This window comes from Ranitomeya variabilis, chromosome 1, assembly GCF_051348905.1.
Source record: "Ranitomeya variabilis isolate aRanVar5 chromosome 1, aRanVar5.hap1, whole genome shotgun sequence".
NCBI classification, from domain to species: Eukaryota; Metazoa; Chordata; class Amphibia; order Anura; family Dendrobatidae; genus Ranitomeya; species Ranitomeya variabilis.
Genome location: NC_135232.1, coordinates 193255280 through 193269287, shown reverse-complemented (window position 1 = coordinate 193269287; position 14008 = coordinate 193255280). Strand labels below are relative to the sequence as shown.

Below are 14008 nucleotides of genomic sequence, written 5' to 3'. Positions count from 1 at the left end.
CATTTCTTTTCCTGGCTCTTTTTGGCTGCAGAGTTTTTTTTTTCCCCATAAACTGCAGCACGTCAATTCTTTCAGCGTTTTAACTGCCAACATACTGCATTTTTGAGGAGGAAAAAAATGCTTTTAAAAACAACAAACAAACACGCTGTGTGAACATATCCCTATACTGGTTTGTGAATTGAACGATGGCAGCAATTACACTACACTGTGGACTGAATGAATGACCGGCTGCAGCTTTTACACAAAATATGGGAGTCTGATAATATCTTTGGTCATATTTGCCACCATTTCAGTCGCCATCTGGAGAACACTGGCTGACATCGTTACATGTGGTGTCAAACAAAAGCAATCATTTTGCTTTATACACAGATTAGGATCTTGATAAAAACCTACCCCAACCCCCCAAAAGAACGAACAAAAACACACCAACCAATTAATATGAATCCCAACGCAATTAAGAAAGTGAGCAGATATCCTCGAAGAGGCTCGTTGTTTTTGCCGTATCCTTTAGCAAACATCTGAAGGCCTGGATAAATATTGTCCTTGCATAGGGCCTTGGGAGAAAATAAAGATTATGTTTAGGAAGATGGAAAATCTGCAGGCACAAACAAAGCACACAATCTGAGTAACCATCCAGGACAAATATACCGTATATAAAAATGTAAGGAGAAATCAGCCGGCTACGGCCTGCTCTGACAAGAGCTGGCACCGAGCCTTATTGGAATATTGAGCCCTTATGTGAGCAGTCTATTCATGTCATATACAACACTGAAGTGGCCCCTACATAGTGCCGAGACTACATGCAGGGAGGAAAACAAGAATTTGATTGCAACACAGGCCTTTTCAAAAATGGCCACAGTTTCTCCAAAAACTTTCAGACACAGAAGAACATTTATTTAAAAAGAAAAAAAAAAAAAAAAAGAAAAAGCATAAAAAGGAGTCTGTCAATAAACCAAAGATGGATGCAACAGTGAAAGGCCTGTGCAGAATGGAAACATTTCTGTATCACACAAACCTGGGGGTGCCTCATCAACGAGGTCCACCTCACAGATTAAACTGATCGTATCACTACAGTAAACCTGGGGGTGCCTCATCAACGAGGTCCACCTCACAGATTAAACTGATCGTATCACTACTGTAAACCTGGGGATGCATCATCAACGAGGTCCACCTCACAGATTAAACTGATAGTATCACTACCGTAAACCTGGGGGTGCCTCATCAATGAGGTCCACCTCACAGATTAAACTGATCGTATCACTACCGTAAACCTGGGGATGCATCATCAACGAGGTACACCTCGCAGGTTAAACTGATCGTATCACTACTGGAAACCTGGGGATGCATCATCAACGAGGTCCACCTCACAGATTAAACTGATAGTATCACTACCGTAAACCTGGGGGTGCCTCATCAACGAGGTACACCTCACAGATTAAACTGATCGTATCACTACAGTAAACCTGGGGATGCATCATCAACGAGGTCCACCTCACAGATTAAACTGATAGTATCACTACCGTAAACCTGGGGGTGCCTCATCAACGAGGTACACCTCACAGATTAAACTGATCGTATCACTACAGTAAACCTGGGGGTGCCTCATCAACGAGGTACACCTCACAGATTAAACTGATCGTATCACTACAGTAAACCTGGGGGTGCCTCATCAACGAGGTACACCTCACAGATTAAACTGATGGTATCACTACTGTAAACCTGGGGGTGCCTCATCAACGAGGTCCGCCTCACAGATTAAACTGATGGTATTACTACCGTGCCTGCAGAAGAAAGATCTCACCTGGAAAACTTTTGGTGCACTGACTAATGAGGCAAGGGCTGATGAAAGCGTGGCAGAGAATATTCCTGCGGTAATAAGTGGTGCAAATCCAGACACCATGCTCATGACCTATAAAGGGAGGGCATAATGCATTCATAAATCACATATATAGGATCAGGCAAACGATCAGACGTCCGATACAAATGACATTTATAGAACAATTTAATTATATACTCATGCTGGATTACATTTGATAGGACAAGTGATTCTGAAAGAACACGATAGATATCGGATGGTCAGCAGCCATCTCTCCCGGGTTCCCCATGTACAGGGGGGACGCACAGTCGAGCGCTCCTCTGTGCTCTATGAGACAGTCACTGCCAAACTCATCTGATGGCTTATCCCCAAAATACAAAGAGAATCTACCATTGGAAATCCGACGTGCTGGATCATTCTCTCGCCTACCTTCATCTGTCGGGGGAGACTTGAAAAGCTCCCAAATACATTAGATTGTCTGTCGATCCCAGCATTATTGGGCTCAGATGAGCAAATGAAAAAAACATCCTTTTTATATCCAGAAAAAAAAAATGTTGATTTTTCATCCATATGGTCATCTGTATGCCATCCATATGTCCATTTTTATATCCGCATATCAATCGATCTATATGTAAAAATATTCATGTGCACTACCTCATTGATGCTGGTTAGTGTGCTGTCGGTATGATAAGCATTTTGCATACAGACAGCAGCACATGGAAATGAAATACGTTCACCTGAACGAGCCCTCAGGCAAAATTCACATGTCTTCACAGGTTTTGTTCCGAGAAAAAAAAATGCAATCGCCAGACTGATCGCAGGTCTCCATATGTGAACGAACAATCTCATAGGAATACATATGGCTGTTTGTTGGGCTTAGGAGACCTTGGTCGCTCCAGGGATTGTGGTATGTACTCGGACCAGAAAACAGTGAAATGTGAATACAGCCCAACGGCTAAAAACATTAACGCAGATCAGGATTGTGCACAGTAACCTACAGACAGTGTCAGGTTGGCACTGTTATACTGATTACAATGATACCTGGGTTGATGAAATCCATCTTGTCTTTGTTGTTTAATCTGTATTTGTAGTTTTCAGTTAATGAGATTCTTGTGCTTCGCAGCGGCCTGTGGAGGGTCTTTATGTGGTGCTCTGCTTACATAGTCATCTGTATGGCTTATGATAGCTCACTGATCCCTCACTGACTTGCCCCCTTTTTTACATACTGAATATAATATTGCTGGCACTGGAAAACATTTTTTACCTCCCAAAAAATGGCTTCGGCGGCGTAGTGGCATCTATCGCTTACCAATAGATGCTATTACGCATGCGCTGCCACCCATCTTGCTGGAGACAATTGGTTGCTTTTTTTTATCCAACAAAATGGCACCGACAGCACAAGCCGGCATTTTGTTGGAGGAAAAAAAAATTAAAAATTGGCTCCAGCAAGAAACAGCAGCATCTATTGGTGAGTGACAGATGCTACTGCGCAGCAGGCGCCATTTTGCTTTAGGTACATTTTTTTTTCAAAGCCAAACACCATTATGTGCAGTATTTAAAATAGGGGACAAGTCATTGAAGGATCAGTGACCTGTCATAAGCCCATACAGATGAATATGTAAGCAGGGCACCACATGAAGACCCCACAGGCCGCCCCAGAGCATGAGAATCTTATTAACTGAAAACTGCAAACAAAGATTAACCCCTTCATGACCGTGGGATTTTCCGTTTTTCTGTGTTCGTTTTTCACTCCCCTCCTTCCCAGAGCCATAACTTTTTTATTTTTCCGTCAATTTGGCCATCTGAGGGCTTATTTTTTGCGGAACGAGTTGTACTTTTGAACGACATCATTGGTTTTACCATGTCGTGTACTAGAAAACGGGAAAAAAAAATCCAAGTGCGGTGAAATTGCAAAAAAGTGCAATCCCACACTTGTTTTTTGGTTGGCTTTTTTGCTAGGTTCACTAAATGCTAAAACTGACCTGCCATTATGATTCTCCAGGTCATTACGAGTTCATAGACACCTAACATGTCTAGGTTATTTTTTACCTAAGTGGTGAAAAAAAATGCCAAACTTTGCTAAAAAAAAATAATAAAAAAAAAAAATTGCGCCATTTTCCGATACTCGTAGCGTCTCCATTTTTCATGATCTGGGGTCGGTTGAGGGCTTATTTTTTGCGAGCTGGCGTTTTTAATGATTCCAATTCGGTGCAGATACGTTCTTTTGATCACCCGTTATTGCATTTTAATGCAATGTCGCGGCGACAAAAAAACCCGTAATTCTGCGTTTCGATTTTTTTTCTCGTTACGCCGTTTGGCGGTCAGGTTAATGCTTTTTTTTTATTGATAGATCGGGCGATTCTGAACGTGGAGATACCAAATATGTGTAGGTTTGATTTTTTTTTTATTGATTTATTTTGATTGGGGCAAAAGGGGGGTGATTTGAACTTTTATATTTTTTTCACATTTTTTTTTACTTTTTTCTTTTTACTTTTGCCATGCTTCAATAGCCTCCATGGGAGGCTAGAAGCAGGCACAGCACGATCGCCTCTGCTACATAGCAGCGATCTGTTGTTCGCTGCTATGTAGTAGAAAATCAGGTGTGCTGTGAGCGCCGACCACAGGGTGGCGCTCACAGCTACCGGCGATCAGTAACCATAGAGGTCTCAAGGACCTCTATGGTTACCATTCAGAAGCATCGCCGACCTCCGATTATGTGACGGGGGTCGGCGATGACGTCATTTCCGGCCGCCCGGCCGGATGCGGTAGTTAAATGCCGCTGTCTGCATTTGACAGCGGCATTTAACTAGTTAATAGCGGCGGGTGAATCGCGATTTCACCCGCCGCTATTGCGGGCACGTCAGCTGTTCAAAACAGCTGACATGTCCCGGCTTTGATGCGGGCTTACCGTGGAGCCCTGCATCAAAGCAGGGGAGCTGACATCGGACGTACTATACCGTCCGATGTCAGTAAGGGGTTAAACAACAACCACAAGATGGATTTAATCAAACAAAGTATCATTGTAATCAGTGTAACGGCGCTGACCTGACACTGTCTCTAGGTTACTGTGCACAATCCTGCCGACAGGTTCCCTTTAATGCAGGAGTAGGAGTCTTGGGATATTGTTCTCTCAAATCTGATTTAAGAGAACCAGTCCTATCCAGAACCATTATTTATCTGTAGATGTAGGGGTAATCTGAAAGCAAACAGCATTTAGACCCTGTTTAGCATATTAGTGGAGAGGCAGCTATATTCTCTCTGCAGCCTTCCACTTCCAGCCGTGATGGTGGCGCAGGAGCAGGTACAGTCCCCGCTCACTATACTGTAACCTCTCCCCAGCACAATGAATGTAAGCCTGCTGCGCGCACACCGAATGCTGGTCTGCTCTGCAGCATACCTGTGCACAGCATGGTTTCAATCAATGTCCTGGGGAGAGATGACAGCAGTGTAGTGAGCGGGTACTGTATCCACTCCCTGCACCACCCTGATGACTGGAAGCCAGTGGCTCCATAGGGAATAAAGAAAATTTCTCCCTGTAGCCGCTGCTCCAGTAAGCAGACTAAGGATAGAAAATGCCATTTACATGTAAATTACCCCATATATCTTCTGTATTGCATTCATGTTTAGAGCCGTGCGGGCCCTTAAACTGTTTGGCATACCCCAGTTTACAAGGTGTCCATCGGGCAAAAAAAGAGATGTGACAGCGTGTAAACAGGAAAGGCCGATTAAAAATTAAATACAAATTGTTTATATCACAGCGATGAAGCTTTTGATCAGCTGTCATGTGCATACAACTATAACTTTCTATTAACCGGTCACCAAGCTTATCACCTATAGATTAACCGATGATGTACTAGCAGGGTAACTGTTCTTTGGAGGGGGGTTTCATACTTCCATAAGTTACTGATATGGGGAAGATGCTTAGTTTTGGAGAAACAACACTCCTAACAAACAAAAGATAACGTTTTCACTGCGATACCTGGAAGCTCTTCATGAGTCCATATTTACAATCCGGTTTACAGTAAGAAATGTTATAATCTAATTTACAAGCAGCATCAGCGCAGTTTGACACCGCAGAGGACAGGGTGTCATTAAGGATCCCAGACGCATCTCGTACCACACAGGAGCCTGGTGGAGAAAAGAAGGACAAGTCAAATGGATGTAGGAAGACCTGGAGTAAGGCAACAGGGGCATTTGCAAGGGGGTCTGACATTTTTGTTTTCTGTTGCTGTAGCAGTTTTGAGAATAAAGAAAACATTTATTGTGATTTCCACTATATATATCACACACAGAATTACCCACATTTCTTTTGCATGACTTCTATTTGAAAGGTATATTCACAGGTCTTAAAAAACCTAAAAGGTGGCCAAGATCTTAATCCACAACTGTACATCATAAAATAATTTAGATCCTTGGGGAACCATTATTTCATGCTCCTTACCAACAGACACTGCGACACCCGCGTAGACGATAGTTGTTATAAGAATGGCCAACAAAGTGCCTTTCGGTATGGCTTGTTGAGGGTCCTGGAAAATATAAAGAACAGACACATGGTTTAATGTCACCTGTGCAACAAATCTCGTTTTTGATACCTACTTCCACAGATGATACTTACCGCAAGATCACCTGAGATATTTGCCCCTGCTAAGATACCAGTCGCAGCAGGGAAAAAAATGGCAAATATGGTAAAGAAGGTCTCTCCATTCCGGAAGTCTGGCCCAAAGTTTTCACTGAAGATTTCAGCTGGAGAAAGAGAAAAGTAAAAGCAATCCGATTATATGACGTCTTGGATGGCAGACACAGGAGGCTGCTCACAGCATATCTAACTGCAGCTGAGACTGACAACCTCGGAAAATGGACATTTTTATCTATGCATCTAACATGAAGCAAGAACGACCTGACAAACAGCTTTGTGTCAGTGTGACCAAAGCACCACTATTGGGACAATCTGTAATGATCTACATGTTTTTTCAGCAGTTTCCTATAGAAAAACAAATACTTTACCTTTATAACCAAAGAATCCCTTAGGCTTCTTGTCCTCCATGGGGATAACCGTTCCTATAAAGAAGTCAACTATCGCCAATATTAAAATCACCAACAGCAAGATCTGGGCCTGTAAAGACATGATGTAAAACAATGTAACCAAATCCTTACTATAAAAATATAGGAGTTTTCCAGAAAAGACTGGGTTTACTCAATATAGTAACAGTGGGAGACTGCGCTGCAAAATAATAAATATATTGGCATCACATATGTACGTTTTTTACTAGATGACCTTGTATGAAATGGTGTAGTACCTTGTGCTACTCCATACCCTAAAAAATAGATATACCTTTTTGGCCACCAAGGTAAACACTGTCTGTCCCCAAACTAACATAGCTTATCACCCCAAGAACACCATCCCCACAGTGAAGCATGGTGGTGGCAGAATTATGCTGTGGGGCTGTTTGACAGAAGGGACAGGGAAAATGGATGGTGCGAAATACAGGGATATTCTTGAACGAAACCTGTGAGACTGGGACGGAGGCTCACCTTCCAACAAGGGAAAGACCCAAAGCATACTGCTAAAGCAACTCTCGAGTGGTTTAAGGGGAAATGTGTAAACGTTTGGAGTGGTCTATTCAAAGCTCAGACCTTAATCCAATTGAGAATCTGTGGTCAGACTTGATGATTGCTCCTCACCAGAGGAAAATATGTAACTTCAAGGAGCTGGAGCAGTTTTGCCTTGAGGAACAGGCAAAAATTCCAGTGGTAAAATGTGGAAAGCTCAGAGACTTATCCAAAGTGACTTGCAGCTGTAATTTCCTCAAACGGAGGCTGTACAAAATACTGACTTTAGGGAGGTGAGTAGATATACACACTGAAGTTTTCAGTTATTTTGTCCTTTTTATTGTTTTCTTCACAATAAAATAAAATAAAAATGGTCACAGTTGGTTGGGGTGGGTGAATATTTTGCAGGCACTGTTTATACACTTTTAGGTGCAGACTCCCAATTGTGCAATCAGTTTCAGCATTCAGTTACTTACTTTTGCTTCCCACTCCATCCCAGCCACAGAGATCCCGAGCAGCAGCACCACCGTGATGGCACCTATGATGCGGATGTCATTCAGCTCATCCACCATAAGAGCGTTGTTTTCCTACATCAGAGATTAACAGAGTCATCCTTCATATTAAGTAGAATTTGTAGAAATCTATATGCACACTCATCATAACATGGGCAGGATTAGTTCTTAATTTCATCCAGGCCATTAGACTGTACCGTTCTTTGACTGTCTGCCCAAATTCACTTAGCGGCAGGCTAGGAGATAGAGCACAAAACTCTTTCTGTGCACATTGGACATAAACAGCCCTGTAGCGTTCCTAAGAGAGGGCCAACACAAGTTCTAGGCATACTGAGCCGATATTTGTAAGGCATTCCTATTAGAGCACATTCCTGGAGCGCGGCCAGGGCGAGAAGCTGATGACAGCATCATTGCACCCCGCTCACAATCATCTTCTAGCACGCTTCCCTTGTACCTGGCACTTGTGGCGTTTCTAGAAAGAGGTGCAGGAAAACTTGACTAAATCTAAGGCCGGGAATTGGAAAAATGATTTTATATATAAAGTAAGAGGAATACGCCCAAACTGAATAAAGTAAACTTTCAGTCCGAGTCCATACAGCCACCAAATTACTGTCTTATAAGCACAAATTATAACTATAGAACGAGTTGAAATACTCTATACTTCTAGTCAAATCTCCTAAAACTTTTTCCAATGAGCTACTCACTCTGATGTCTACGCTATTTATCAGTGTTGATAGAATATCCGTCTGGCTGCCCTGTATTCTTTAGGACTGGGTTCACACTGGTGTATCTCAAAGTCCATACATGCAGCAATGCCCAGACTGACTGCTGGCATCCCAAATCAATATGTGGCTGTAATTTGGGGTCTGGGACTCGTGGCCAGTACAGGCATTGCAGTCCGTACATGGACCGTGAAATAATTCTGAGAACTGCCATCATCAAAGGCAACCCTATTACTATATAGTGCTGCTATCCTTTCCACCAGCACACATCACTAGCAGGAGCGTGACGGAGTGCCTTTACACTAGCCCAGATTTACCAATACTAATTCTTATAAATCCGGAGCAGTGTTTGTACTGTCTAACAGGGGCTCGCTCTGTTTGTTAAGTGTGCCTTATGTTACTCTCTTGGGCATCTGTTCCTCTCAGCTTCCTGTCAAAAATACAATATTTACAAATTGAAGATTTATTTTGTTAAATCATTTAAATATGAACATATTCCAAATTATCCTTTAAAATAAATCTAATAAAATGTAAATATTGCAGTGTTCAAAGCTGATCATCTATGTCTAAGGAGAGAAAAAAAATGGTCTATTCATTGATCACTGGTAGAATAGCAATACGGCACGAATGTCTGTGTGTACATGAATATATATGGCATACAAGACATCGAAAAACATGGTATACATGGTATACAAATATAATATTTTATGTACCTGTAGTAACTCCACAACAGTCTCTGAGAAGCCCACCACATACATGGCAACTGCAACAGCATTGGCAAAGGCAAAAATTAGGCCAATTGCACCGCCAAATTCTGGTCCCAAACTTCGGGATATTAAGTAGTATGCCCCTCCTAAAACATAGAACAACAATATTATAAACAAGCAGTACATTCCTATGGACGATAGAGGACTGAATAGTGTAACAGGACAGCAGGTAGATTGCCAGGGCCAATCAGTGCTTGACTTCTGAATCTGTCAGCAGGTTTTTGCTATCCCATTCAAAAGCAGAAAATGTAAGTGCAGAGACGCCGATTCCAGCGATGTGCCATTTACTAGGCTGATTGCTGGTATTTTTATTAAAAATCGCCGGTTTAGCTTCTGCAAATCTCCCAGTTTTCTGAATACCGAGTCTTGCTGTACATAACCTCACCCACACCAGTGATTGGCAGCCCTCTGTTTACTCTGCATAGACAGAAAGCTGCCAATCAGTGGTGAGGGTGGGGTTATACAGAGCTCATGAATAAGGAGGACTACCCGGCAGCAGGTTTACTAGTCCTCTAGAGATAATCTCCTGCTGATAAAACAATGATTTTATCAGACTATAGTAAGCGGCCCTGTAAGTGACATCACTAGAGTCAGGGTCTCTGGCTCTCCATTATGCTGCTCTTGGGGGTAACCAAAACCTGGTGACAAATTCTATTGATTTGGTCCTGGTGCACCTAATATAGGAGAGAGTCACACATGGAAATATTTGCTATGTGGAAAACTGCTGCGTGTTTTTTTTTACATCATAAATGTGCCACATAATGTAATACCAGAAGGAGACAGACACTGCTGCTGGCTGCTTATCTCCCAGGAGAACAAAGTACAAGTGGCCTGACAAAGCTGGTATACCTGGTCAATTGTGCTGAATTTGGAGGGTTTTGGTGGAATTCCTTTAATGTGTATGGCCACCTTTAGCGCCATTGCTTTAAATTTCCATAGGAGAACTAGTTTCTTCACCAAACTTTTATAATGGTAGGGTTAAGAAACAAACAAGATATAATAAAATTGTGCCTTTTACTTCCCTATTATCTACAGAGTGAAAATTATAGATGATATCCTAATCCAGTGTTTCCTATGGGGGTCCCTAGAGAAGGTTAGTACGGTAAATAGCGTGAAAAAGTGACTGCCACTGAAAGAAGAATGTTCCCCCGTAAGCCAGCACTTTGTGGCCTTTGTAAGTAACAATCAGCACTACCGGCCATCCTGAACCAATCCTGAAACGACTGTTAATATACGAGGAAAGCGAATACACAATATGGTCAGGGTCAATAGGGTCAGAGGCTGCCTTCAAGCACAGTATGTACAATTAAAAACATTCTGCTCCACCATCGTTAACCATGATATTTCTTTCCATCTATACCACGTTGCCTCTCAGAACCGTGACAGGTTTTGGCTTTCTGGTAGACAACTGTATACGCACACTAGCACAGGGTTTTTGTAATCAAAAACCAGCATAAAGTTATTGTCCATCATAAACTTCACAGCTCCAAAAAAGTTTTTCTCCAGTACAAATGAATAACAAACAGTCCTTTCTTCAGGCACAATGAAACAGAGTAAATGTAGCAGCCTTATAAATCGCAGTACACCAGCAGTTTACACGTGTTCTCCAAACACCCCTCCATTCAGCTCCAGCCCAAACTCAACTCCGCTGAACTAACACCAGCTGCTGTTATTAGGCCTGTAAGCCACAGGCTGGATTAGGAGAATGACCTTTCCCCTCCCAGATGCTTTTGGTTGCTCCTAACTCCCAGATCCAAAATCCAGTCAAATTAAAACTCTCTCAGTAACCTAGTGCTACTGGTACAGACCTTAGCGAAGTCAACTACCTTGATGACACATATCTGCCATCCAGGACATTACCTCCTGTTTTCATACAACCAGTATTCAATTTTCTAATCTATGATTCTGTTTTAAGACTGGCAATGCATTTAAAGGTGTTGTAAGGTCATATCGGATAAGACAACAATCGCTGGGGCCAACACCCAGCAGCACCTCCACTGATCAGCTGTCATAGCTCAGGCGCCAACTAGATGCAAACACAGGACAACGAGGGTATGTGCACACGTTGCGGATTTTGCTGTGGATCCGCAGCGGTTTTGACGCTGCGGATTCGCAGCTGTTTTCCATGAGTTTACAGTACCATGTAAACCTATGGAAAACAAAATCCGCAGTGCACATGCTGCGGAAAAAAAACGTGCAAAAACGCTGCGTTGTTTATTCCGCAGCATGTTCATTCTTTGTGCAGATTCTGAAACGGTCTACACCTGCTCCATAATAGGAATCCGCAGGTGTAAAACCGCAGGTGGAATCCACGCAAAAAACGCATAAAATCGGCAGTAAATCCGCAGGTAAAACGCAGTGCTTTTTACCTGCGGATTTCTCAAAACAGGTGCGGAAAAATCCGCAGAGGTTCCGTCTACGTGTGTACATACCCTTAAGCTTCATTCAATGTGTAGAGTCTGCTGCTAGTCGCCTATTCGAGAGAGTAGTAGCCGATTAGTAGGGAAGATTTAAAAAGGCCTGCCCGCTTATCTTTATTTTCCATGTGTTGGGGACGTGATTTTGTGGCACTTCCTAATATACAAGTATTACAGATTTTTTCCCTGTAGTTGTCTGTGCAATGCCATCAGCCCCCTTCAATTGAAAAACAGCCTTCCCATGTGAAATTTTTCAAGTGGAGGAGGCAGATGGATTTGGGTGATTTTGCAGTAAGATCCTCTATCGATTTGCAGTTGTGGTACCGTATATAAGAGTGGGTCCTTGTTCATTGAAACAGGGAAACAAAAAAAAAACAAACAAAAAAAAACAAAACATGAGGGCTTCTCTAATATATATATATAAAAATCCTGTGGTTGTCCAGGTTACATGATAAACATCTGGATAGAACATTACGTTGGTCTCCTACGCGTCTATAAATGCTGACCAAGCGGCCATGGGAATATCACAGTCACATGAAAACCTATAGCTAGCTGCATTCTCCCTGTGGCCCCTAATACTCCGCATCTGATAAGAGTCCTAGTAGCTGTGGTCCCATATTCATCATCCATGGAGATTTAGACCCTACCAGCTTGGAACGGCCACATGTACATAGAAATGTAGGATGGCAACACAAAGATGTAAAGAACATATCAGGTTCTTAAACCAAATATTTTAATTTTGCATATGAAGAAAAGCAGCAAATGACGCTCATACTTAATGGTACGAAGAAACCTCTGTAGCTTTTGTATGCTTTAACTTGTTCAAAGGAAGCAGAAGTTGCTCAGTACAGCACAGTGTTCTGTAACCTGTGGCTTACCAGCGGTAGAGGGACTACAACTTCCAGAATGCCCTGTGGCTGTCATCTTAGGCTGGGCAATGTAGGTTTCATTTAGATGGCAGACCACTGCAGTTATACAAGCGTCTCAATCCACTTTTCTATTAAATATATAACTGGAATCTTACAATCACTTTACAATCTTACTATCACAAGAAATGCCTGCAGGCGGGGAGATGCCAAATACAGAAGAACTCTCTTGCTCAAAATCATATTACAGAAGTCACAAAGTAACAAACTTATGGTGCTCAGGGGATAGCAACAAAGGTAATGTGAAGAAAGAGGGGCAAATAAACACCAATACAATCTAAAAGAGGGAAAATAAAAATAGTATGCTATCCTGATCAGCAAGTAACCCTGTAGGGATGTCCGCAGTCCTCTCCTGAACGCACCAGCCATTACTACTCACTAGAAAAGAAAGGGCTTCAAAGGCTTTTACTCTGGCACCAATTCCAATAGCTGGAAATAAAGACTGAGGGCCGCCACCTGGTATCCATCCACAATGTGGTTGTATCACACCTACCGGGACGTTTTAAAGGACATTATTTCCACAGCTACAGGAGCGGGGGATAAATACTGCGCAATGGCTCAATACAGTATTCCCAGAATTATAATAAATATATATATATATATATATATATATATATATATATATATATATATATATATATATATATATATATATATATATATTATACGTGTAAAAAAATACTAGCAGAGAATGCCTTGTTATTAATGTATACTATAGAAGTATAGCACATGTGGACTATAAGAGAACTGGTTACTGGCCATATAGAATGTTCTTACTTGGTGTAAATGCCGCTGCTCTCCTGAAGCTGGCAGTACTTATTTTTTATTCCTGTGCCTCTCTGTTCCTGAGGCATGTCCCCCTTTTTCCTGTACATAGTCTGGTTGCCAACTGGGTGTGGTCCTCAGAAAAGTTGATAAAAAAATACTAGGATTTACATAAAAAAACGACAAGGGGCCGTATCTCATAATGGGGAAAAGCAGGAACAAAAGCAAAAGAATGACAGATTCAGGAGAACAGCGGCATTTACACCAAGTACAAAACTGCGGAAAACGACAGGTCCTCTTGAAGGCTGGTCAAAATGGTCTTAAGGAGGACAGGCCTAAAAAAATTACCACAAAACATATTCTAATCATGGCCATGCACAATATGTTATTAGCCATGCTTTTCAACTCCTAAGTCAGTGACATTGCATAAAGTGATGGGGGTATTGTTAGATTATAGCCATGACCTAGCGAAAATGTGATACCACACACCAAATGTTGGCGCAAATTATTGGTGCAAAGTAATAGCTGGTGTA

General features: G+C 42.0%; 1 protein-coding gene across 3 annotated transcripts in view; it reads right to left on the bottom strand.

The window, feature by feature from the left end:
• SLC12A2 (solute carrier family 12 member 2) overlaps positions 1–14008 on the bottom strand; it is a 116274-nt gene that overhangs the window by 40994 nt on the left and 61272 nt on the right. For all 3 annotated transcript variants that reach the window (XM_077291466.1, XM_077291448.1, XM_077291457.1), the window contains exons 6-13: positions 9314–9453; positions 7843–7953; positions 6821–6929; positions 6432–6559; positions 6258–6342; positions 5796–5944; positions 1802–1909; positions 431–554 (exon numbers count right to left, since the gene is read on the bottom strand). In XM_077291466.1, coding sequence (XP_077147581.1) covers positions 431–554; positions 1802–1909; positions 5796–5944; positions 6258–6342; positions 6432–6559; positions 6821–6929; positions 7843–7953; positions 9314–9453 — 954 coding nt within the window. The remainder of the gene's footprint in view (positions 1–430; positions 555–1801; positions 1910–5795; positions 5945–6257; positions 6343–6431; positions 6560–6820; positions 6930–7842; positions 7954–9313; positions 9454–14008) is intronic.